We start from the raw sequence: 26729 nt of genomic DNA, 5'->3' as shown, positions 1-26729 counted from the left end.
TTAATAAACTAATTCTCATAATTCACTCTTTTGCGAAATAGTTTTTTAAATTGGAAGAATTTTCAAGAATTACATTTAAATCAATTTCAGTTTTCAGTTTTATCATTTTAGGTAATTTCTTCTTTTTTGTGTTGTTTTTGACATTCAAATAAAATTAAAGCTGCAAGTGGCATTGCAGGCCTAATCCATCCCTGCTGCTCCCCCTTGATTCACCCTCTATGGATGAGCTGCATTGAGGCAGTTTTCTGTCGGTTTTATCCCCATAGCAAGCATTTTATGTGTTGTTCCGGTAAAATATATGCGCTCAACAGGAAAACGCCACTTTTGCAAGCCTGCCATGCTAACGCTGTTAAAAATCTACAACTTTTAAAACCAATATTTTTTCCCAAATCGCTTTCCAATGATGCTCGAGGAGTTAGGAGGCGAAGAAACTTCAGTTATGGTTTTAGGGTCAACCTGGTGGCTTTTGTGTACAATTTCATGAAGATCGCTAAAACAAAAGTTTCTTGTATTGTCCAAGATTCTGAAAAATCATCAAATTTCACGTTGCATCAGAAAAGGGCCGCCAAACCATAGGTGCTGTGGCCATCCAAAAATAATCTGAAAATGTCTTCTGGATAGCCCTGACACACCTGTTCTGGTTTAGTGGATGTTGAAATATGCGTTTGAGCACCATCGTTCTTTTTGACAGTTTCGCCTGTTGTGATGTCATCTTGGGGGTGGGGGGTGTTCACTGTGTCAAAAATTCCTTATTACCGGGTACTAAGTGTGCGCAAATTTTGGTGAGTTTCTGAGTTTGTGGCTCAGAAACATTTTCACTTAAAGAAAAAAGAATCGCAAAACTAACCGTCTTTGCAGTCTAGGACTGCTGCAGGACATAATTATAACTTTTTGCTCAAAAATTAAAGCTCTAACGGCTCAAACCCACTGTTAAAAATCCCCCCGAAAAAAAATTCTTTAAAGAAAGACACAAATCTGCCATTTATGATATTTTTTTAATGACTAGAACCATCTGAAAAATACTGAAGGAGTTGAAGGGAAAAGAAACAGTTCAGAGAGCAGACCTGCATCCAGCAGCTCTGATTGGTTCAAAGTGTGAATCTGATGGAAAATACACAACTGAGAATTACACACATGCAACACACCGTCTGAACACCAAATCCCAGGAAACAGCCAAAGAAAAACGTACAACTGAATCAAATCAATCTGCAGCTTTAGCATCCTGTATTAGTACAGACATGCAATAGAAAGCTCATAACTACACTGATGAAGTGTTTATTTTGTATAAATATTACAGCTCTATGCTTACATCTCTTAATTACAGATGGGTGCGCTCCCGTTCTCACTCGGCACACAGACAAAAACAAAACGATTGCAATCACAGATCAGGCTCACAGCTGCCCTCAAAGTGAAGCCAAGCAGGACCAGTCTGAACTCAACGAGAGGACAAATGAACAAGCTCCCTCCACCGACTCAGGTGGAACTTGAACGTTAGAACGTGAAGGACTAACAGTGACATCGTCTTCACTGGTCCGGCTGTGACATAAATGTTTGCACGCCACCGCGTGCTTCCCAAGGCCATGTGTCTAAAGCTAGGAGTGGATCCCAAACGAAAGTGCATTGTGAAAGAAGGCCGACTTTTTTTCTTCTTTTGCATATTAAAGGTGGCAAAATAAAAAATGAAATAATCAAAGTTGGAAGAAAGAGGGCAGAATGGATTGAAGTGTTTCGTTTAAGAAAGGTGACGAGCTGCGTCTCTGGTTCTGGCCATCATGCAGCTCATCGGCCCTCGTACTAAAAAGTGACTTGACTGGCAAAAAGAAAAAATAATAATAATAAAATGAAAAAAAAACAGCTTCTGCCCCACTGCGGTGAACCCCCACAAAGGGGGACTCTTGTCCTTCAGCTGTAACATCCGACTAGCCACCCCCTAGTGGCCACCCCCTCCGAAGGCTGCAATCAGACAGCTGAGGAAGCCATGGTCTTCCTGTTGCTCACCCAACAGCTTAACCACTGTGGTCCAGAAAATCCCCTAACGACAGTCATGACATGGTGTGGACAAAGAGTTAAGACACGATAAGCATGATTCCTCGGCCGAGAGCTAGCTTCAAAAGCAGGACACTTTGTGCCGCAGAGCCTCTTTACTCCCAGTTCTCCCACTCCTCATCCAGCTGGGGAGACAAAAACACGCCGAGAGTCAGTGAAACGTCAGGCGCCCACGCGTATCCACCTTTTGTTAAAACAACTCACCTCCCCGGGATCCTCCATTTTGGAGAGAGCCAGCTGCACCTCTTCCTCGGTCATGTCCAGGTCAAAGTCTTTCTCCCAGTCTTCGCTCACGTCAGTGCTGGACCCTGGAGGACGACAAGACAGAGAACTGGAACTTTCCGGAACCTGACAAAAGCTACTGGATCTAATGCTACGTTCACATGTGTGTCCCTGCATGTGTGGGCTTTTGAACATACATGTTCCTAGTTTATGGTGTTCACATGCAGGTGTGAGTCTGTGTACCTACAGTTGGAAGATGCTTAATGTCAAATGTTGAAGTGGTGCAACCTGGTGAATCTTGTTCCAGGTTTGTTCTCTCACGGCTTTATTCTGATATACGACAGACTTGATGTCATAGAAATCCATCCGGGCACAAACTGAAATTATTCATTTCTCCGCCATGATCCATTTTTTTAAACACTTGGCACTTTTGTGAATGAAAAGGGAATCCAACCCAACGTTACTATCAAATCCAAAGTCCCACCTGGTTTAAACTTTCAACAGATATTCAACTGCTGCGTGTTTGGTACATAGAGCCTAAAACATGTGTAGCTAAGCGTGAAGGTGAGAGTTTTGAACATGGAAGCCCGAAACACGCATTTAGAGGATGCCGGTGTTCAGTGGTCCCCAAATCCCGATCAATTGGCACCGGAAGGCAGAAGAAATAAATAATTATGCAAGTTTTCTGTGTTAAGTCTCCACAATCTTTAATCCTAAAAAATAACTGGATTCTCTCAGCAACACCTTCGATCACCTGAGCTGTAAAGTTTGGTCAGGGGAGCAAAATGACTACGTTTAAACGATTCCTGATACTGAAAAATCTTGGTTCTTTAAAACAGGCAGGAATCTCGCGGTTACATTTCAGTCACATGAGCGCTAAAAGGAGTCAGGCGGAGTGCAACACGAGACACGTTGTATGTGGAACGTTTCTCTGCAAATGGGTAAGGGATAAATGCAGAGACGGAAGAACAGATGGAAGAACAGGCTACGACTTCAAGACACAAAAATAAAAACACAGTAGGCCACCAGGAGTCCTACTTAAAATATGGATTTATCGTAACAGCTGATTCCCTCACACCGAGCCCATTTGCATGATATTCATAACATTAAGTGGCATCATATTTGACCAGAGATTGATGTTCCACTGGTGTTACTTTCTGTTGTTATTAATATGAATAAATGTGTTTTTTTCCTTTTTAAGATCAGACCATAATTAAGCAACAGCATTAAAGAAACCTAAGCCTGTACCTTTCTTGCCATTGTTGGAGGGCGTGGACTTCCCGCTGTCAGAGTTCAGCTCAAACACCCTGAGGTCCTGTGGTCCCTCTTCCTTGGTGGTCTGGAGCAGTTTGGAGGGGGGGACACGCACCAACGCCCCATCAACAGGAACCTCCACCTGCGGTTTACTTTCCACCTGAGCCACCTCTGCTAAGCGACTCTTTTCAGACTGCTGCTCTTCTTGGGTCGGGTTGCTGTCCTCCAGCGAGGCTTCCGACAGCTTCTTCCTCAGTTCAGCACCAACAGGCGCCGGCTGCACCTCCAACTGCGTGGGCAGGCTGACGCTGCTCCCGGACAGTGTGGCGTCACCCTCCTCAGTTGGAGACAGAGCAGGACTCGGTGGAGGGGTCCCCGTGGAGGCAGTCAGGGCTGGGGCGTGAGCCGAGCCCCCGTTTGATGGTTGGTGTGGGCTGAGCTGAGGCGACATGCCGCCAAGGAAGTCATCTAAACACAGAAAACGCCAGGCGGAGTGAGCCGAGGCCGCGACATTAAAGCAACTGTTGTCAACCTGTTCCCAGCTCACCTTCCTCTTCTTCCTCCCAGTCTAGGGTTTCCGTGTGTGCAGCCTGCTCCGCCCTCTGCTTCAGCGCCACCCTCCTCGCCTCCTCCTAGACATCACAAAAATGAGCTCTCATAAAAAGGGGTCGACATTACAATTCAAATTAAATTGTGTTTTTGGTGTTTGTAACATGTTCTTGTGGCCTTGTTTACTTTTTTATAGATGGGGGACATTTATAAGACATTTAATCCTAACATTTTATTTTTGATTATTCCTTTATTCAAATCACTGGGGATCAGGAGCAGACAAAAAAAATGGCGCTAAGAAAAGCCTGTAGTTCTGACGTATGCTGGGCACAAGCTCCCTGCTCTGCTCCATTCTGATGCACCCACTTTTAGACAAATAGATCCATGCATGTCTTTGTTTTCCTGGTCTGAGCTGGAATCTGGATCTAAACTGCTCCAATATTGCTCACCATTTTGTTGAACTGCTAATGTTAGGTTGGGGGTTTGAGGGGCTGAACGATAGCGGGACAGCTCTTAGCAATAAGTAAGGGAAAGGTGGGAGAAACTATGCAGAAACTTTGTCTTAGAAAACAACTCAGGATTTTTTATTTCGATTAAAAACGGCATAATCATACTTAAAAGACCACAGGGGAACACTTTGTAAATAGATGATCAGAGTGGGACTTTAATCTGCAGATCAAAAACAAACCCGAAGCAGTAGAATGTCTAGAAACATCTGGTGAAATTCAAGTAACAAAGGACGCACATTTCTGTGACATCAGCGATATTAACCAGACACTACATCATCTCTAAAATCAGTTAAAAATCAGATAATTATCTATTTATGATGTCAAACTTTTAGCATTTTGACTGGAACAAAGAACAGTCGATCTGCAGGGGTTGACATAGCCCAGAAATTTGCACTGGCCCACAGGGCCAGTAGTTTTTGAAAGTTACTGGCCCGACACCGAGCACAGCGAGACCCGCCGCTCCGCAGGTGCTTGCAACTTTAGGGGGGTCCGGGGGCATGCCCCCCCGGAAAATTTTAATATGGTGCAATTTGGTGCATTCTGGTGACATCTAGCACTTATTTATACACTTTTCAATGACTAAAAATAGAGCATATCAAACTTAAATCTGCTCTAGTCTGTTTCAGATGTTTTGAAGAGAGCGCTGCAGTGTAGTAGGTAACACTAGTTAAGAAGTTTTCATGCTGCTTCTAATCACTGCTATTTCACATTTGTTCCTAATCAATAGTTAAGAAGTTTTATTGACTTTTTTGCCCTGACTGCCTTAAGGTTCTGCTTTTTGTTACTGTTGCAAAGTTACATTTACTTTTTAGTTACTTTAGTTACCTAATTAAATTAAATAATTGAAAAATTAAATACAATTAAATTACTGAGATCATTCAGCTAACTAGAAATAATTACTGCTTACAGTGTTGTAAAGAAAAACAAAATTAAGTAGTTTGACATTCTACTGCATTTGAGTCTGAGATTCAGGTATTTGGAGTTGCCTTTGATTCTTTGACATTCAGCTTAAAGCTTAGTGGATACAGTTTCATCTTCAATGCATTCATTAAATATCTTGCTGTCCATAGCACTAATTCCACCCGTCACTCCATCTAACATATTCCTATCTATTCCTGCCATGTCTTCCACATCTCTGACATGCTTCAGTCTCTCTTCAGTGACGGTGTTGGATTTATGATCATCGCGGTGAAAAACCACCAGGGAGCGCGCTGATATGTGTGTCAGTTCAAATATATCTGCATAAAATGTAATAATAACCCACTGGCTTGTTCCTTCGTTGTTGCTGTTAAACATTGTTTAGTATTGAATTGTTACATTCAATAAAGTTTGAAAAAAAAAATTGAGTGAGCGCGTGCCGCGTGGTGCTCGGCAGTGACAGCCGCGCGCGCAGGCGGGAGAGAAGGAGAAGTGATCAAAGGTTTCCCATAGAAACCCTTGAAGTCTGAACACAGGACTAGCAGAAAAAGTGAATTATAAAGACGAGGTAAATCTACACGTTTTCGCAAAATATACTTTATTGTAAAAGGTGAAAAATGTATTAATTGTTAGATATTTTAGTGGCCCGAGCGGACAAGTAAAAAATAAAGTCTTGTGGTCCGTACTGCTCGAAAAACAGGACCGGGCCAGCGGACAAATGGCTATGTCGAGCCCTGATCTGTGATCACAGCAGAGCTCAGACGTCTGGACAAACCAGCAGAGTCACAAACTGACCAGCAGGTGGCACTCAAGACAACATGCTCAAAGCAAGGCAGCCCCGTCCTGGTGCTCAAGATCTACCATGATCAGCTTTCTGCTGATTTGCTGACTCAAGTGTCTCCACATTGTGATGGACTGAACACCCCTGATCCAGGTAACCAGCAGCAGGAGGTGCAGGGCGAATAGAAAAACAGAACCGGCACGGGTAGATCTTGAGGACCAGCATAGAGCAGCCCGTCCAGTTGAGACACTTCTGCGAGTCTGTTTACCTGATCCAGCTGGAAGACTTTGTAGAAATACCGCTGCCAGAATTCTGAGTGGGACACTGCAGCTGGGACCTGAAGAAAACAAAAGCTATCTTAAAATCAAATGTATTTAAAAAATATTATTATTAAAACACAGATTAGCAACACAGGTGATACCATTTTAGTGTACAGTGCTCGTATAGAAGGACTGTTGACCAAAAGCTCTGAGATGTCTCCTTTCCTCTCATCCAGACTGAAAGTGGACAGCCAGCTGTCAAACTGCTCCAGAGGACCTGAAACATAAAATACAATAAATTCACACAAAACATTGTTCTTTTTCATTCAAGCCAAGATCCCAACACTAACATCAGACCATACAGGTGTATGTGGATCCATTTATGAGGACAAAATCCCCTAAGATTTTCTATAGTAAGGGGGATTGAGGTTTAAAGCAATCTAAAAGAAAAGGATGGTGAGCAGAGTTCTAATTGATCCAAAAAGCAATCATATATCTAATAAAACAGCCTTTTCTCGTGTCTCTGGGTCTTACCGTCGGGCTCATTGCAGTATGTGGCGGGGTCAGCTTGCAGACTGTAGAGCCGCGCCTGTAGGAACAACAAAGCGTCAATATGGCTGCTCTGTTTCCTTCTGCTCCCTTTAGGTCTCCCTTCTGAGCAGATTAAAACTTATCTCTCCTTAAAAACAAAACTTTAACATCCTTTACAGCGGTGCTCTCCAACCCTTTACAGGTTTGTTGTCAGACAATGTTTTCACGGACCAATATGTATGAGACCAAAGTTGGTGTTTAATATTTTTAAGCTTCCAGTTTTTACACGTTTGTTTTTTATTAACTTTGCTGGCTTTTTAAAAACCAAGTCCAGATGACATCCCCTAAACCTACTACAATTTGCTGGCTTGGGGCTTTTAATTTAGCGGTCAGAACATTGAATATAAAAAACTGAACTGACTGAGTGTGACAACACCCACAGAAAATGACTTACTTCTGGTTCTAACTAAATGAAGTCGGTTCAGTCTCCCCTTTTTCAAAATACAGACGTCACCGTGTGAGAACCAGAAGACGCCAATAAACAGTGGTAGGTTTGAATCGGGCTCAGTCGACATTTTTATGCCAACAACTCTAAACCAATCAGGAGTGAGCTTGTTGGAAGTCCACAACACTTGAAAGCCGGCCCGGGAGAATCTGTCAATCAAATGTTTTGAAAGTTCAACGTGAGACCATAATGAAACATCTGATTGGTCATGGATGGATGTGGTGGACAGTATCAGGTAGTTTTCCAAAATAAAGGTTCCTTCAGTCTCAGAAAATAAACAAAACGAACTTTTGTTTATTTTTTGTTTGTTTTTTTTGCAGCTTACTTCAAGTGACCTACAGATCAGTAGCGATCCACAGCCCGGGAGTCGGGGACGACTGCTTTACAATGTTGTTGACTTCAACAGGTTTTAATTGTTATTCAGTAAAGAAAATTATCCTTATTTGTGACACTGCTTTGTTATTTGAACCACGCTGTCAACCACGAGCTGAACGAGAAATCACACTGCTAGTAAACAGAATATCTATATTTATAGGAATTCAAATTATTCAAAAACACAAAACGAAGCAACAACAAAAGGTTTCTGCTGGCATGAAAAAGCAATCGGTTAATGAACAAAGAATAAGAAACCAAAAAAGAAAGCTAAATAAAAGCTGGACAAGAAAAAACTATTTAGCTTCCACATGTATGCTTAAGCTGTTTTGTGGGTAAATGCTCATGAACAGTTAAGTATGAATTTTTGGCATTGGGAATGCCCCCCCCACCCCACTGATGACATCACAGCAGGCAATGTCATCAGGTAAACTGATTAGAAACTTCTCATCATTTCTGCTGCTTTCCTCACTATTTTACACAGAAAATGGGAAAACGGTTTGACAGCATTTGAGATATACTGAGTCCTGAACCACCTGATAAGTTAAAGTTAATGTTTAGCCGCTGCCACTCAACACCTGTAAGATTTCAATGTGAAAAGATACAAAGGCGTTTTTAAAGGAAAATGTCTACGATACATTTTTTACGCAATTTGTTTTACTTCCTTTAACATCCTGAATGCATGTTTTTGTAAAAGGTAGTGATATTGGGACATTCAATATGTTCACAGGAGTTCATGTAGGTAAATAGGAGACTTAATGCCCACCTTTGAGCTATCGTAGACTTCTGTGGTTCCTGCTGCCGTCGCCACCAATGTGATCACATCACAATCAATGGTTTTATCAGGGGGCGGAGCAAGTGTATCAGTGAGAACCCCTAAGAAACTAGACAGACTCTTCTTGACTTTTTCTGTTGTGTCCGAGGATCCCTCCACCTGGAAGGCATAGAGGAGAAGTCAAGACGGCAGTTTAAGGAAAATTGGGGATGCTAGGCCAAAAACTGTGACTCACCGCAAGTTTGTTTCTGACAGCAGTGGCTGTTGCCACAATAGAGCAAGCTGTGTCATGCTGCACCACAGTGGAGAACTCAGTCAGGTCTCGCTTTATGAATTCCAAGGCTTCAGTTGACTGCAAAGCAAATGTAAAAGGGTAAATAGTTTAATCAATCCACCAGCTGCATATGAAGTTAAAAAGCTAAAGTTTCATTAGTTGTCCCACACATTGGTGTATGAGATTTGTTCTCCTTATTTGACCCATCCCCTGGGTGAGCAATGAGCTGCAGACACAGCCGCACTCGGGAGCCATTTGGTGGTTTAACCCCTCAAATCCAACCCTTTAATGCCGAGTGTCAAGCAGGAAGGCATCTGGGTCCCAGTTTTAGAATCTTTTGTTTGCCCCGACTATGAATTTGAACTTGCGATCTACCAGTCTCAGCACAGAAACTCTACCACTGAGTTGGTAAAGACGGATAAAGAATGCAGGAAATTCTAAACACAACATGGAAATGTTCATGTGTAACTAGGTTTTACATTGTACCTAATGTGTAAAAACCTGCAAAAACCACCAAGATGTATTTTTACAAAACTGATTAAGGTTGGAGGGTAAGACATATAGGAAAGTGTAATTTTGAGGAAACAAAGCAACATTTATAACTTACTCAAATATACATTATATCAATTGAAACTATTGGGTTTATTTCAAGTATGCAGTCCCTATGATAAAATATGTATGCAGAAAGGGAAAGAAGACCAAACAGTGCCAGAAGGTAAAAGCATGGTAAAGGCCTGTTCACACCGGGACGAATTTCGCCGGCGATTTTCGCCGACGTTTAACGCCTCGTGACTAAACAAAGGGCACCAACGAGAGTGTGCACACCGACGCGAAAAAACGCCAGGCGTTAAAGCGTCAAAAAAAAAAAACGCCTCGGGTTCGTTTTTTTTTTCGACGCGTCGCGTCGAAATCTACTCGACCAATGAGAATGGCGCTTTTGCTCACGTGTCTGGAGCTTCTGAAGTTACAGTAAAACACAACTTGGGGGCGCTCAAACACAAAACTGCCTTGCTGAGCACACATACCAGCGAAGAAGATAGACGCCAAGTAGCGTCAACACAGCCGCGAAGCAATAATGACGGACATTCTAAAACATCCCCGAACCAAGCACCAGTTGGAGCTACTGGTGCTTGAAATATTCATGTTTTCTTTGTTTGATTCTGACAAGCGCGTAAATACTTGCTCTCTTCTTCTGAGTGAAAAGCGACTTTAAGAAGCGTAAAGTTGCGCAGCGCCACCTTGTGTACAGGAGTATTTCTGTTTTACATTAAGCGCCATCTAATGTCAGGGAATGAAATTGCATGTTCACTCCACTCATCGTCAGCGAAAATCGCCTGGGTGTGAACACAAAAAACGTGGCGAAAAACGCTGGCGAATAACGCCTGGCGAATATTCGTCCCGGTGTGTACGGGCCTTAAGTTTCAAAATAAACTGCCTTTAAAAGAAACTAGGTTTTTCAGATCTTATGATTTAGCTTTGCTCTTGCAAACAATGGGACACTGTTACTTCTTGATCCTGTAGAAATCACTGGTAGTTTTATTTTCTTTGAAAAGCAATAGGAAAAAAAGGCAATTGAAGATGCATGACCCGCAATACACATAACATTATCTGTCTTTTTTTTTTACATGTTTAAACAAATCAGATGGGTTTTCTTTTATCAATTTTGATGGACAAGAAAGTCCATCAAAATTGACTACAAAGATTTAAAGAGAAAAAAAGTCTCATCTAAGCAAACCTTGCAGTTAACCATGTTATTGACAGGGTCAGTTATGCTGTATGTATGTGAAATACCTTATCTCTTACGGCCTGGAAGCTCTGTTGAAGCCAGCCTCCCCACCAACCGTCTCTGTGTCAACACATAAAAAATAAAAGCCTTATTATTATTTTTTAATAAAAAAAAGAGGGAAAACAAAGCACTGTTTTAAAATAGCTATGATAGACACAGCGGGTTTTTAAAACACTACACGACACCAGTTGTTGACATCACGATTTAGCTATCACCCGACCACAGTTAGCCAACAGCTTGCACGAAAACACACGAAAATGCATCAAAACAATAATTACAGGGACATAAAATGGATAACACGACTGCTTATCGTAAAATATAGAATATCTAATGTAAAAATTGAGCTTAATTTAGAGAATACGCTTCACCAAATGTAAGCTAACAATGCTAAGCTAACGTGAAGTCAGCTGTGTTTTGGTAAACAAATGCACTTCCTGGACTGTTTCCGTAGGCTATTAAACCTAATATAGTACAACAAAGTTATTTCTCAAAATCTTCACGGACACATAACTTAATAGTGAAGCTGAAATATGCACAAATCACAGGTTTTTGTTTTAATGTGAAGAAAAACAAACAAAAACTAATCAGCAACTTCACGCTCACCCTTCAGCCATCTTCAGACGATGACATCATCAGCATTCAGTGAACTCTAACCTGCCGCGTGTGTGGCTGAGGGAGTCACGTGGTACGCTCGGCTAAAAAAAACTTGCTCGCCCTTTTTATATAAGTTCCTTGTTTTTTTTCTATTATTACAGTCATTTTGTTTTTTTGTTGTTACATAAGATTGGTTAAAAATTATGTAATAAAATATAAATTCGGACACAAGGTTTATAATATTGACTAAATATAGTTAGAACTTTAAGCAAAACTGTTCATAGAAAATTCTAGAAAAATCCAGTAGCTCTAGGCCTTTTTTTCATTAATTTACCCAAGAATGGTAACAAACTAACTTCAAAAAACATTTTGGACTGGAAAATGTTGTTTTTATTTTTGCCCTGTTTTACTGTTTTGTTTGCATCTCTACCGTGTTTTTTCAGCTTGAATGGTTTTCTTATCACAAGGAGATTACCAAAATGTGTGCTTAAGTCACAGTTTGAGCCTATTTTTGTAAAAGTTTATCAGTGGACTTTGTATGTTCTTTACCCCTGTATGTTTATTGGGTATTAAATTTTTCTTTAAAAATCCAAAAAGCTTCTAAAAATTGGTTCTCAAAACAGTGAGTGTGATGATCATTTAGAACAGAAGTCGTCGTGCCAAATTGTGGCCATTAATAGACAAAGCACGCAAGGAGGGGAAGTCGGCATACTTCGTTGGAGCCCGTGGCTTCATCAATGGAACAGAAGTGCTCCCTCCTTCATAGAAACGCTCATCCTACATTTAAAAGCTGACTGCTTCGGTGAGACTATTAACACCATTTCTTAATTACAAATTGGTTGATGTTTACTGTCCATACATCATTTTCTGAATAGGGCCATAACCTTATTTTAAACCTTAATTTCTTAGAGGAAGAGGGAAAAAAGAGGGAAAAAAAGGGAAAGAAAAAAAAAAGAGAAAGAAAAAATTATAGCCCTCTTCTTATTTTGGCTGCACTTTTTTTTGTTTTTTTTGTTTTTTTTCTAAACCAAAACGGGTTGGATGTTATTCTATCTTTATTTAGTTAGTCAGGATTATTACTTTATTTTTGTAAGAATCGTGCAGTGCTCGGTCCCCTTCTCTTCTGTAAACCTATTCTTTCTTTGTTAGATCAGTTCATTAAACGTGTCTTTTTCACTCGTTTCTCTCAATGCCAGGGGACTAAGGCAAACATGCAAGCGCAAAGCTCTATTTTTATTTCTTAAACAATTTAAAACAAATTTCTGTTTTTTGCAAGAGAGTCATTCCACATCTACTGATGCAAATTTTTGGAAATCACAATGGGGCAACGATATTTGGTTATCTCATGGTTCTGAACGTTCATCTGGTGTCACCACACTTAAGAACAACTTTTCTGGTTACATATTAGACTCTGATTGTGACACTCTTGGCCACTACATCTGTATGGCAGTTAAAAATGATATTTACAATTTTATCATTGTTAATATATATGGTTACAACAATAAAAATGACAACGACAAACTACTGGACTCCTTAGAAGAAAAAATAAGCTTATGGTTATCCAGATACCCAGACTCCATACTTTTTGTTGGGGGGGACTTTAATATTGCTATCAATAATACACTTGATAGATGGCCTCCAAGACGGGAAACTTCATATAGCACCAATCTCAAAAGATTTATGAATAAGTTCGATATTGTGGATGTTTGGAGAGAGAAATTTCCCAATGACAAACGTTTCACCTGGAGTAATAAAACCGGTTCCAAACAATCTCGCATTGATTTCTGGCTTGTTTCAAGCTGTATAAATAAAGATAACATCACTGTGAATATTTTGCCAACCCCTCTGACGGATCATAGAGCTATTTATATTAATATCCAAATTATTACTCCTGACAGTACTACTCGGAAATTCAATTACTGGAAGCTAAATAATTCTTTACTGAGGCATGAAGCAGTCAAAATTGAAATTACAAAATTGATTAATTTTTATTGGAATAAGGCTAATAAAGAAAAATCTTTTTGCACCAATTGGGAACTTTTCAAATTTGAAACTTGTAAATTCTTAAGAAAATATGGAATTCAAAATGCCAAATTAAGAAAAGCTGAAGAGGAAGAAGTGGTAAGCAAAATTATGTCTTATTATCAAAAAAGACCAGAAGAGGTTGAGGAAGAGGATAAATTAACTTTAATTGACCTTCAAAACAAATTAGACCAAATATATCAACACAAAGCTGAAGGTGCCTTTGTTAGATCCAGGAAAAAATGGCTGGAGGAGGGAGAGCAAAACTCTGCCTACTTCTTTAGACTGGAAAAAAACAGATCAACAAACAACTTTATTAACCGCTTAAGTATCAATGGCAATATTTCCAAGAATCCGATACATCTTTCCAAATTTTGTGCTAATTTCTATTCTAATCTATACAGCTCAAGATACAATGAGGACATTTCCTCCTTATTTTTTAACAATATTCAAAACCTCCGAACTATTGTCGAGGAGGACAGGAGTCAGTGCGACAGCCCTCTAACTCTGGAGGAAGTACTTAATTCCATTCTCGCGCTGAAGTCCAACAAATCTCCCGGCACAGATGGTTTATCTGCAGAATTTTACCAGGCATTCTCTAATAATTTAGCTCCGTTCCTACAACAAACTTTTCTAGAAAGTATAGAAAAAAATGCTCTCCCTCCGACACTTTCTCAAGGTCTAATAACTCTCATTCCAAAACCAAATAAAGACATACTCTTAATTGAAAACTGGAGACCCATCTGCTTGCTTAATTGTGATTATAAAATTATGGCTTTAATATTTGCTAATAGAATCAAAAAAGTTTTACAGTTAATCATCGATGAAACGCAGTCAGGTTTCATGAAAAATAGGCATATCTCTAATAATATCAGATTGGTCCTAGATCTACTTGATTACTCTGATTTGGTGCCTGATGACAGCTTTATTCTTTTCCTAGACTTTTATAAAGCATTCGACACAATCGAACACCAATTTATTTTCAACTCATTAAAATTATTCGGCTTTGGTGATTTTTTCTGTAATGCTGTTAGAACTTTATATTCGAATGGTAACAGCTCTATAAAAATGAGACATGGCTCCACCCCTAGATTTGACCTAAAACGAGGCATTCGCCAAGGTTGCCCAATCTCACCATATCTGTTTCTTCTCTGCACTCAAATCCTAACAAACCACATTTGTTCTAGTAATGTGCAGGGCATTACCATAGCTGGCAAAGAGCTTATCATTAGCCAATTGGCTGATGACACTACACTCTTTTTAAAAAACTCAAGCCAGATTCCTCTAATCTTAGACGTAATTAATATTTTTTCTCAAACTTCTGGTTTAACATTAAACTTAAACAAATGTGAATTACTAGCTATTAAAGACTGCTCAGTGGATGTTATCTGCTCGATCCCTGTTAAACAAGAAATTAAGTACTTGGGTATTCTAATTAATAAAAATCAAAAACAAAGATGTTCATCTAACTTTACTCCAATCATACAGAAAACCAAAATCCAAAACCAAATCCAAAACCCGGGAGCCGGTTTAGCCCGTGCTGGTTTGCGGCGCCTTCCGTCCGTGAAACCAGGGTTCGACTCCGGGCTGCTCCCTGTTCCCTTCTCTACCCCTGTGCCGGTTCCAAGCCCGGTTTGAGAAGGTTGCGTCAGGAAGGGCATCCGGCGTAAAACATTGCCAAGTTTACCATGCGACTTGTTCGCTGTGGCGACCCCTGATGGGAGAAGCCGAAAGAGGAAGATACAGAAAACCAAAAAGAAGCTTAATCAATGGCTACAAAGGGACTTATCCTTAAGAGGTAGAGTACTGCTAACCAAAGCAGAAGGAATCTCCCGTCTAACTTATGTTGCCATCTGCTTACACCTTGACAACAACATCTGTAAAGAAATTGATCGCACACTTCTTAATTTTATCTGGAAAAATCGAACACATTACATAAGAAAATCTGTCTTCATGAATGACTATGAAGCAGGTGGACTTAACTTTCTAGACTTTAACTCTCTCAATAATACTTTTAAAATTAATTGGGCCAAAAATTTTTTGAAGAACCCCACCTCTATCTGGAACATCATACCATTTCAGATTTTCTCCCGTTTTGGAGGCTTTAAATTTATTTTAAATTGTCACTATAATGTTGAGAAACTCCCCACAAAACTCTCATCCTTCCATAAGCAGGTTCTCTTAGCATGGAACCTTATTTACAAACATAATTTTTCTCCACACAAGTACATCATCTGGAACAACAGAGATATTTTATACAAAAATACATCGCTCTATTTAGAGACCTGGATCCAGAATGGGATCCTACTGGTGGCTCAACTATTTAATAAGGAGGGGCAGCTGTTAAACTATAACGAATTCCTATCAAAGTATAATTTACCTATTACTTTACAAGAGTTTTCAATGGTGCAGAAGGCTATCCCCTCAGGAATAGTAATGTTATTTAAGAACACTGATAATTTGATACCTAACGAAAATACAATATCCAACGCGGATGAGTCACCGGTAGGAAAAATATGCTTCTCTTATGGGCGTACTACTAATATAAAAATACGCAGATTATTTCAAAAGATTTATACCTCTCCCCCGTATATTTTAAATTATTGGAATCAATTTGTTCCAGATATCAACTGGAAAGCAGTCTGGACGATCCCTCATAAGTATTTAATAATAAATAAGGTAAAGGAAGTATCCTTTAAAATTCTCCATAAAATTTACCCTGCCAAACATTATATGATAAAATTTAAAAAAGATATTAATACTGATTGTAGTTTCTGTGGAGATCACCCAGAAACAGTAACTCATCTTTTCTGGCACTGTTTGTCCACACAGAGATTTTGGAAGGAGTTCAGTAGATTCATCATTATTCATGTCTTCAAAGATTTCTCCCTGAAATGGGAAAATGTATTACTTTGTTTTTTCAGGACCCCCAAAAAACAAAAGGTATTTTTTATAATAAATTTATTAATTCTTCTGGCAAAATTCTACATACATAAATGTAAATTTACTAATAAAACACCATACTTCCCACAATTCTTTAAAGATGTAACTTTTTACATAAAATCAATATCCTTTTCCTCCAACAAAAAAGCTCTCAGAACTATTGAAATTTGTAACTCTCTGCAAATATTTACTGAATCGACTCCCCTGGCTGTTTAACATTGTTTGTGTTGTATGTTGATTGTATGTTGTATACTGCATTGATTGTTCTTCATGTTGTATACTTGCATTTGTTCAATAAAGTTATTTAAAAAAAAAAAAAAAAAAAAAAAAAAGATCATTTAGTTTCTCCGCTCTGCTGCCTTTTAAAGTAATTGACAGGTAAAAAGTCAATCATTTCGTAACTCTACTAAACAATATTTTGCATAAAGAAACTTACATTTAGTTTTCAAACATGCTAACTATTTTAATGTTTTTATAGCTTATCACTCAGATAAACAGACAGACAGAACTTTAACTCATCCCATGATGGGGAAACAACAGATAATAATTTTAAAAACATATTATATAGCACTAAAATGCAATCAAAAAACAAAAAAGCTAATAATTAAAACAAACGTATGAAAATAGCACTAAAATGCAATCAAAAACCTATAATAATAACACAAAATTTCAATAACTAACACAATAAAGTGTCTATGATGACATCGTTGTTGATTCTTGCAAGCATAGCACTGCTTTTTTTTTACCATTTGGTAACACACCCAGAGGAAAATAATGGAACAAATAAAACACTGCATATTGTACCTCATTATCAAACCAGAAGTAAACAATTTGGGATAAATTATCAAAGGCAATTTTCTTGACATAAGTTTGTTTAAGGCTTAATCTCCTTCTGGACATTATAATGCATATTTGATAGCTGTTTAAATGAAAAAAAGACTTCACAGCAAATCCTCCATTATAGACATAACAGTTCAAACATATGGAGTTTATAGTCCTTTAATGAACCAATTTAACCAATAATTCATAGAAAACAAAGCTAATCTGTTGAGACTGAAGCCTTTTTCGTTGTGCCACTAATCAGAGTCTCACAATTCTGACTTAACCCCCCCCTCCCTTCACCAGCCTTCTCTCTGTACATCTGTGGTCGTGGATGTGAGCGCATGTGTGCGCCGTCCTGCATATGTGGGGTGACCCTGACCAGCTGCACTCTCCCCTCATCAGTATTCTGGATGAGAGCAAAATGAAAGAGAATAGGCAACAACCCCGTGGAAGTGCCTTCTCTCTTAACAGAAGTTCCCCTTTCTCCAGACGATGCACAATATGCTCTTATGTCCTTCAATATGCCTCTCTCATCCAGACCTTCAGGCCTGTTAATTGGGTCTTTCAGCCCCCTAATTAACTCTGTCAGAGCAGGCTGTGTCAAGCCAAGTATAAATAAGCACTCCTCTATTGATCCTTATCTGAAGCAGTTAACTTATCCATCTGTTTACGTGAGCATGCATATTAAGGCAGTAAAGGAGGAATGTGTAAAACCACTTCCATTATTTAACATATTAAAGGCAGTTTTTAATAAGTGTATGATTTTGTCTATGAGAAATACAAAATTCCATGCATCGGTTGTCAAAAAACTATTTGTACTTTTTTATTTTTTTTACAAACATATATATTTTTTGCCTTTGTATTTTGCTGGAACGAAGACTTTTTCTAAAGTAATTCATGAATAGACAGCACATTACAAAATAGTAACATTGTTTATTCATGAAAGAGGATTACAGCCACCAAAACTAATAAAATTGCTAAAAATATATATTTTCATGTTCAAAATATTGATGATAATCCCCAAATCACTGTTTTTTCTAACAATTCACTTAATATGTTTTCTTTTCATATTTTTAAACTCAAATTAAATTGGTCATAACCTTTTAACTTCAAAATAAATAATATTCTGAGCTTCTTTTTTCTTTGTAGTTGTTATCTTATTTTTCTTTATAAAAAATGTATTCTAAGAAAAATGATCATAATTACACAAGAAGTTTTAATCTCTAAGCAGCAGATTAAACACATATCAAAAAATTTGTTTACTTCTTCCAGTTTTACCCCAAAGAATCTTCCCTATTAAGATATAATTTATGATTTTTCAAATAAAAGAGGTTCAAATATCCCCAGCAAAATTCTAACTGTAATCTGAATTTTTCAGGAGGTTTTTTCTGTGATCTTGGAAATGCATTTATTGCATGCTCAACAACACCACAGATTTACTGGTTGCTGATTTTACTAAATATATAAGATGAAATTAGCCAATTCCCTTTGTGTAGTATATTTTTGTGACTTTTTTAGAACTTTTATTTTGAAAGCACAATTTCAAACAGGATCATTTTACTGCTCAAAATGCTTTACTGTGTGTAGTTTGTAAACTTCACAGGAATGAAAGCTGAGACTTGTCCTGCCATTGCCAGTGAGCATGTGCGAAGGATCTCTGTCTTAACGGTAGCAGCTGACCATAATAGTACACGGAGGACACGTCCATATTGTACAATTTAAGAAGCATATCCATTACACACCGCAGTCATCACACCTACTCCCACACAAGGACCCTCCGGACTGTCGATGCCACTTTGAGGGTTAACACCATCTGGTGCAGATCAGAAAACACCAGCTTTGCACAAGTTGGTGTCTCTAATTATCCATCTTCACTTAAAGGGAGGCCGATCCCCACTAATCTCTACAATGTGTTCTGCTTCCCATTTCCACCTGTGCCCCCAAAAAAGGGAGGGCTCATGGGTGGATCGGGGGGTCTCTGCATCAAGGGACCAGGGACCAGGTGATGCTGCTCCCCACGACAGAACGCTTGGTGTGGATGGCAGCTGCCTCCCCCTAGTGAGACATCCCACAGCTGACAATCCCCCAGTACTGACAGCAGCTCTTTACTGTGTCAATAGCCCCATATATTAGAGCTAACCGCCTTTGTGGTGAGCAAGGGTGTCAGGCCTTTTGGCCCGACAGCGCTTGTTACTATGATGAAACGTAGATGGGGGGGTCCCAGGCACGAGAGCTTGCAGTCCCCCTGCCTTTGTGTCCCACGCATGGCTATTGTTCGAACCCATTCAGTGCTCTCAAGAGGAGGAGGCGGGGTGAGAGGAAGGTGGGTGAGAATGAGTTACATCTCTTCATTTCAACCCTGATCTGCAAGTCATCTGTCAGCCGTGGGAGGATAAGCATGTATTTTACACGCTTGATTTGTTGCTAAGTGAAGGCCAGCTATTGCTGACTTGTTTCACTAAATCACGTTCATGGTGATCAGTGTGCATTGTGCACACACAATAATTGTTCCATGCATCTTACGAAACAGCGAAATTGTCTTTTTTATTCTAATGTCCTTTGAAAAACTAGCATTGAAGTCTACATCCACATTGTTTGGAGGAAACTTTTACTTTTTTTATGCGTAAAGGTACTTCCAGGGGCTTGTTGCCTATTCCCTGCTTAAATATTACACCCTTTGTGTGCCCACAGCCATGATCATATCAGACAGTGACAAATGGCCGGCCCACAGCGGAGGACATGGCTGCGTCCCTCGCCTGTGTCAGACAAAAAGTGACGCGCCTTGCTGGCGCCTGTGTCGTCCTTTCATCTCTTACACCCCGTTGAGGTGAAGATGGATGGTTCCCTGGCTCCAGAACACCACATTCGGCTTCTGTGCTGATGCATTGTTTCAGCCTTCTGCCCCTCTTCAGCTCCTTAGAGGTTGTCTGTCCAAGCTGTTTAGCAGCAAATGACAGCCTGCCTTAAAAATCAATTTTGTTGCTAATTCAATTCCAAGATTTTTATTGAAAACGTAACCATCTAATAACGGTGCACAGTTGTGATTTGGAAGCTCTCACAGAGTTTGCCTTATTATAAATACTAAGTTTTCTATGATAGTACCTTTGCTTTTATCAAGTGGATCCAAAATGGGTTATCGAGTGTTAAAATTCATGAAGAAAGCACAAAACCTTTGTTTATTCATTTAAAAAACTCATCTTTAATTTAGGAAAATAGAAATCCTGCACATTGCAATCCATTTGTTCCCATGTTTCACATTTTTATCGGCACATATATCAGATAAGTTACACAGTTTACTACTTTGGTAAAAATCCTTATGACATTTAAAATACTGTTATACAAACATAACTCAAAAAATAATATAAAACGAGTAGCAGCAGTTTGTATGTACAGCATTTACACTTTATATCAGTTTTTTGTTCAAAGTCCATTTTGTTCATTTAATCCAAACAGTTGGTGTCAGTTTATTGAGGTGTCCTGGTCACTTGTTAATAGACAAGCTGTGCAATGTGGAGGTAGTGGTGGGCAGAGGCTGGCAGAGTGTGCACGGACAAGGCATCCCAGGGAAGTGCCTGTAGGAGCTGCTCAGGTGGAGCGGCTCCTTCAGAAGGCCCTGCAGTGGAGCGTGAAACCCAAGAAAGCTGGCTGATGGAGGGGAGTGTGGAGCTGCAGCTAAAGAGGCAGAAGGTGAGTGGTGCTGCAGGGCAGCAGGTGTGCTGCCCACCAGTGGATGCAGGGACTGGGCCAGAGGGTGCAGAGAGAGTTGAGCAGACGTGGCTGCAGGGGTAATTGTGGCGTGGGGAGTGGAGCGGTTCTGGGCAGCTGCACTGCCTCCATAAACATCCCCGACCAGTTTCCTCATTTCTTCCAAGGAGCTGGACAGCATGAGGATGTAGTTGCGCGCCAACAGCAAAGTGGAGATCTTCGACAGCTTGCGGACCGAAGGTCCGTGAGCGTATGGCATAACCTCCCGCAGGCCGTCCATGGCCTGGTTCAAGTCGTGCATCCTTTTCCTTTCCCGGCTGTTGACCTTCAGCCTCAGGTCTTGCACCTCTTCCTTGCTTAGCTCAGACCTGTTCTTGTTCTTCCCAGCCCCGCTGCAGTGCTCCATTCTGCTTTGACCCGCTCTGCTGTCTGTTGTGTCATCATGGCAGTATTTCTGGAACATCTTGTTGGAGAAGAAGCTTCCAGGAGAGTCGTCCACCACCAGGTCTGGAGAGGAAGAGCGGCTGCATGTGGAACCAGCATCGGAATCCATTTTTAGACTTTAGTTGCAAAAATCTGCTCCAAAAAAATAAATATATGGAGGATGACTTTATGTGTGACAAATGGAGGTCTTGAAGTTCCACAAACAGCCACACTGAGAGTGATCAGTTAAGGCAGATGTTAAGTCCGTCACTCGAAGTGAGTCTCTGAACTGTCACCTCACGGGCCCACTGGGCTGTATTTATATTGCCGACTCAACAAAGGAACAATAAGCTGCATAATGAGACATTTAGGGCTGCAGCCAATTGAAGAAGGGACACACTTTCGGCCCCCTCTAACACCTCCTTCATGTAGCCCCCACTTCACCTTTCCACACCCCCTTTAATTCCCCCTGTGCTGATGAAGCCCTTATGCATCACCCAAAGCATTAGAATGTTCACATGTCCTGAACCGGACATTAAAAAGACATTCAAGTGTCAGTATTTGGACAATAATGTGTTGTGTTTTTTTGCAGACTTCAAAATAAAGTGAAAGTGTGAGTCTTAATCAGCTCAACAGGGCATTGCCTTGCTTTTACGGTCGCTTTCTGTGACACCAGATAGATGATGCCTTCGAGGTCTTATTTACATACGGTATCCATGAGACGCTGTGAGGAAAGGCATGAAGCTCCATCTGAGGTGCTTAGACATGTAAAGAGTGGCATTAAAAGCAGACTGAGTACAATTCAGCATGGAGCTTAAGACAAAAGGGTCAGACATATTTGACTCAGTACCACAACAGTCTGTGAAATCACATCGCTAACACCAGAGGGGGCCTGCCAGTTAAGTAGCAGGAGGTAGTTAAATAGATACCAAACAAGTGGGCACAGCATTGTTCTCCCCTAATTCAATCATAATACTTAAAGTACGTTTTTTTCTTTACTTTAGAGAAAGTATTCTTTTCAGGCTTTCTGTTAGTCTAACCTGAGTGGGTTTGGGTTGAATTTTTGGGCAAAGCCCTCACGTAGCAGTGAAATGAGTCCATGGATACAAATGCAAAACAACATTGCAGATTACCCTCTTTAAAAAAAAGAGAGACATTTTCTAAAGGATTAGTTCTGTGATTAAGTTTACACACTTGGCTGGAAACTGCAAAATGTAATGCTTGATTTTTATCAGCTCAAACTTATAATGTTTATTCTTCCCTTTTTGTGTTGCATGAAGAATATTTTATGGTATTTATTTCCTTTTAATCCTAATTTTTGCATGATTTTATATACACTGACCAAAAATATAAACGCAACACTTTTGTCATTGCTCCCATTTTTTATGGTATGAACTCATAGATGTGAAAAGATAGTTGTAAGATAGTAAGATAGTTGTGTAGCCGCCATGAGCCACATGTGTCTGTGGTGTAACCCGGAACCGGAATATATATTACATATATACGTATATATACATATATTTCCTCTTAATGCAGAAAAGTTTAACAAAGGCAGTGTTTATTACGTTTTTTGTAACTTGTTGCAAATGGTGCACATTCTCAGCTTAAAATATACACTGACCAAAATGTAAACTCACCCCTTTTGTTATGGCTCCCATTTTTTATGGTATGAACTCAAAGATGTGAAACATTTTCCACATACACAAAACAACCAGTTCTCTGAAATATTGTTCACAAATCTGTCTGAATCTGTGATAGTGAGCACTTCTCCTTTGCCAAGACAATCCATCCCACCTCACAGGTGTGCCATATCAAGATGCTGATTAGACAGCATGATTATTGCACAGGTGTGCCATAGACTGGCCACAAGAAAAGGCCACTCTGAAATCTTCAGTTGTATCACACAGCACAATGCCACAGGTGTTGCAAGTTTTGAGGGAGCGTGCAATTGGCATGCTGATAGCAGGAATGTCCACCAGAGCTGTTGATAGGGAATTGAATGTCCATTTCTCCACCATAAGCCGTCTCCAAAGGCGTTTCCGAGAATTTGGGAGCACATCCAACCGGCCTCACAACCGCAGACCACGTGTAACCACACCAGCCCAAGACCTCCACATCCAGCATGTCCACCTCCAAGATCGTCTGAGACCAGCCACTCGGACAGCTGCTGAAACAATCGGTTTGCATAACCACAGACTTTCTGCACAAACTGTCAGAAACCGTCTCAGGGAAGCTCATCTGCATGCTCCTCGTCCTCATTGAGGTCTCGACCTCACTCCAGTTAGTTGTCGTAACCGACTTGAGTAGGCAAATACTCACATGCGAGGGTGTCTGGCACGTTGGAGAGGTGTTCTCTTCACGGATGAATCCTGGTTTACACTGTTCAGGGCAGATGGCAGACAGCGTGTGTGGCGTCGTGTGGGTGAGCGGTTTTCTAATGTCAATGTTGTGGATTGAGTAGCCCATGGTGGTGGTGGGGTTATGGTATAGGCAGACATATGTTATGGGCGAAGAACACAGGTGCATTTCAATGATGGCATTTTGAATGCACAGAGATACCGTGACGAGATCCTGGGGCCCATTGTTATGCCGTACATCCAACAACATCACCTCATCGCCCCATGTTGCAAGGATCTGTACACAATTCTTGGAAGCTGAAAACATCCCAGTTCTTGCATGGCCAGCATACTCACCGGACATGTCACCCATTGAGCATGCTTGGGATGCTCTGGATCTGCGTATACGACGGCGTGTTCCAGTTCCTGCCAATATCCAGCAACTTCGCACAGCCATTGAAGAAGAGTGGACCAACATTCCACAAGCCACAATAGACAACCTGATTAACTCTATGCGAAGGAGATGTGTCATTCTTCATGAGGCAAATGGGGGTCATACCAGATACTGACTGGTTGTCTGAGTCCCCTGACCCCCCCAATAAAAAATAAAACTGAAGATTTCAGAGTGGCCTTTTCTTGTGGCCAGTCTAAGGCACACCTGTGCAATAATCATGCTGTCTAATCAGCATCTTGATATGGCACACCTGTGAGGTGGGATGGATTGTCTTGGCAAAGGAAAAGTGCTCACTATCACAGATTTAGACAGATTTGTGAACAATATTTCAGAAAACTGGTTATTTTTTGTATGTGGAAAATGTTTCACATCTTTGAGTTCATACCATAAAAATTGGGAGACATAACAAAAGGGGTGAGTTTACATTTTGGTCAGTGTATATTTTAAGCTGAGAATGTGCACCATTTGCAACAAGTTACAAAAAACGTAATAAATATTGCCTTTGTTAAACTTTTCTGCATTAAGAGGAAATATATGTTTATATACGTATATATGTAATATATATTCCGGTTCCGGGTTACAGCACGGACACATGTGGCTCATGGCGGCTACACAACTATCTTAATTCTGTTTGATAAAAGCTAGGAACCGGATAATGATAAATCATGTAATAAAATGGTGACGTTATAACAGGGTGAGATTATATAAGTTCGCTTCCTTCCACTCCCTTTCAAGCAATATTTATTAATATGTCTAAGTATCCTAAATTTGATTCGTCAATGTATGAATGTATAACTGATGATTGTATTGTTGTTGTTTATTATTCTTATTTGATTGCTTGAAATAAACCATTTCAAATAAAAAAAAATCAAATGCAGAAACGTCTCGTAAGCTTTGTGTTGCACTGGTTTGGAATAAACAATGTTCAAAGATCTAAAGTTGCTGTACAGACTCCAATATTGAAACTATTAAGAAAAAAAATGGACACCAGCTCTAGATTTAGATCAATAAAACTTAAAAACAAATTCAATTATCCAATCTCTGTCATGGAAGAATTAATTATTTTCTTGATATTTTATTTTAGTTACAGTTATAGAGTGATTTTTGTCATTTTTCAAAATATGGATTCTTTTTAATCTACATAACAAAGCATGCAGAATGCTAATTTGGTTAATCCAATGTACTTTGGGTCCCCAAATTCCAATTGATAAAGATTAAAATTATTTTTGTGAAAAATCTAAAAAATAGTTGCACTTTTGATGAAATAATAAAAACTACAAATTTGAAGAAAATTATCAAACCAGGTAAAGTAAAGACCCGAACACTTGAAAGAGTTGTTGTATGATGTCTCAGAGTTTGTGTTTCTGAATAAGTGTGTCGATGGATTAACACAGTTTATGTTTCCTGTTAAACTCAAGTTGTTTTGCTGCAAGCTATGTTGAAGACACACGACGACCTGAAAACCGAGGAAGCTTTTGTGGACTTTGACCCAAAAAGATCCAAAATATTCATTTTGTAATATAGTGGTTCACAGCGTATCCCTGCTTTTATACGTCATGAAGTTGTTGCTCAACTGTTGAAAATAGAAACAAATAAATGCATCCATTTTGGGTACAATTGATTCAAAAAGTATTTCAAACCTTCTTAAAAACCCACTCAGATGAAAATTGTGTTTTTGGTGTTTTTAACATGTTCTCTTTTTTTCTAATGGAGGAAAAATAGTAAGAGAGTTAAGCTCAAAATTAGATTTCTGAGTATTTCTTTATTTAAATGGTTTTGAATCAGGAGCAGACGGATACAGTTTTTTTTTACAAAAAACAACAAGTCATTTGTGACATAGAAAATCCGCTGCAGTCTGATGTATCCACTTGTAGACAATTTGATCCGTCTTCGTTTTCCTCGTCTGAGCTGGCATCTGGCTCAAAACTGATTGATTGCATATCGCCAATGTTGCTCGCCATTTGCATTGCACCACTAATGTTAGGTTGGGGATGTGGGTTCCTGTTAGTTAGCGGGAAAGCTTGTTAACAGGTGGGTGATAGGAAGTGGGGGTGGGGTTGTTTATCACCCACAACTCAGAGGTGCATTTTTATGTCCTGGTAAGTATGTCCAAGAAAACCACACGTTCTTTGATTTCAGCTTATACTGCGTCATTTTAATTAAAAGCCCATTGGGAACACTATAGCACTAAATGGAGTGGGACTTTAAAACTGAAAGTGGACACACCACTTGTTTATTTTATTGTCTTATTTTACATTGTTAAACATCAAATGTACATCACCCAGTTATATGTAAAATATGCATGTAGGTGTATTTTTGCTGAATTTCAAGTCAGAATTGGGTTTTGTAAAAGCTGGTGATGAAACCGAGGACAAAATGTTCTCATTAGAGTTTAGCTTTAAAACCATTTCTGTTTCAGTGTGGTGTTGACAAGTCTCTCCATTTCCCTAAATGTCCAAGAAAGATGTTGCTACACAGGATAATGCTATAATGCCTAATATCATATTTTTTTTGACTTTGTGCAATGTTTGGCTTCATATTATGCAGCTGTAATGCCCTTGATTCCCTCCAGGAATCAGTAATTTCTTAACTAATGATAATTTTTGACCAATATTCTGTGCTGTGTTTTTTTTTAGTCAATAAGAAAA

General features: G+C 39.6%; 2 protein-coding genes across 2 annotated transcripts; both read right to left on the bottom strand.

The window, feature by feature from the left end:
* Positions 1 to 976: 976 nt before the first annotated feature.
* bsdc1 (BSD domain containing 1) lies at positions 977 to 11454 on the bottom strand. The gene is made up of 11 exons (XM_004082649.4): positions 11386 to 11454; positions 10788 to 10842; positions 8958 to 9074; positions 8714 to 8881; positions 7074 to 7128; positions 6701 to 6816; positions 6548 to 6616; positions 4070 to 4154; positions 3517 to 3990; positions 2251 to 2354; positions 977 to 2171 (listed from the first exon to the last, which is right to left on the bottom strand). Exons 1-11 carry the CDS (start codon positions 11394 to 11396, stop codon positions 2142 to 2144), a joined length of 1284 nt encoding a protein of 427 aa, XP_004082697.1. The 5' UTR covers positions 11397 to 11454; the 3' UTR covers positions 977 to 2141.
* An 8894-nt stretch (positions 11455 to 20348) lies between these two features.
* Positions 20349 to 21872, bottom strand: LOC101163780 (oligodendrocyte transcription factor 3). The gene has a single exon (XM_004082648.4). It carries the CDS (start codon positions 21419 to 21421, stop codon positions 20645 to 20647), a length of 777 nt encoding a protein of 258 aa, XP_004082696.1. The 5' UTR covers positions 21422 to 21872; the 3' UTR covers positions 20349 to 20644.
* Positions 21873 to 26729: the final 4857 nt, after the last annotated feature.

Source organism: Oryzias latipes, chromosome 22, assembly GCF_002234675.1.
Source record: "Oryzias latipes chromosome 22, ASM223467v1".
NCBI lineage: Eukaryota > Metazoa > Chordata > Actinopteri > Beloniformes > Adrianichthyidae > Oryzias > Oryzias latipes.
The sequence above is the reverse complement of the archived record's forward strand: the minus strand, read 5'-3'. Positions and strand labels throughout refer to the sequence as shown.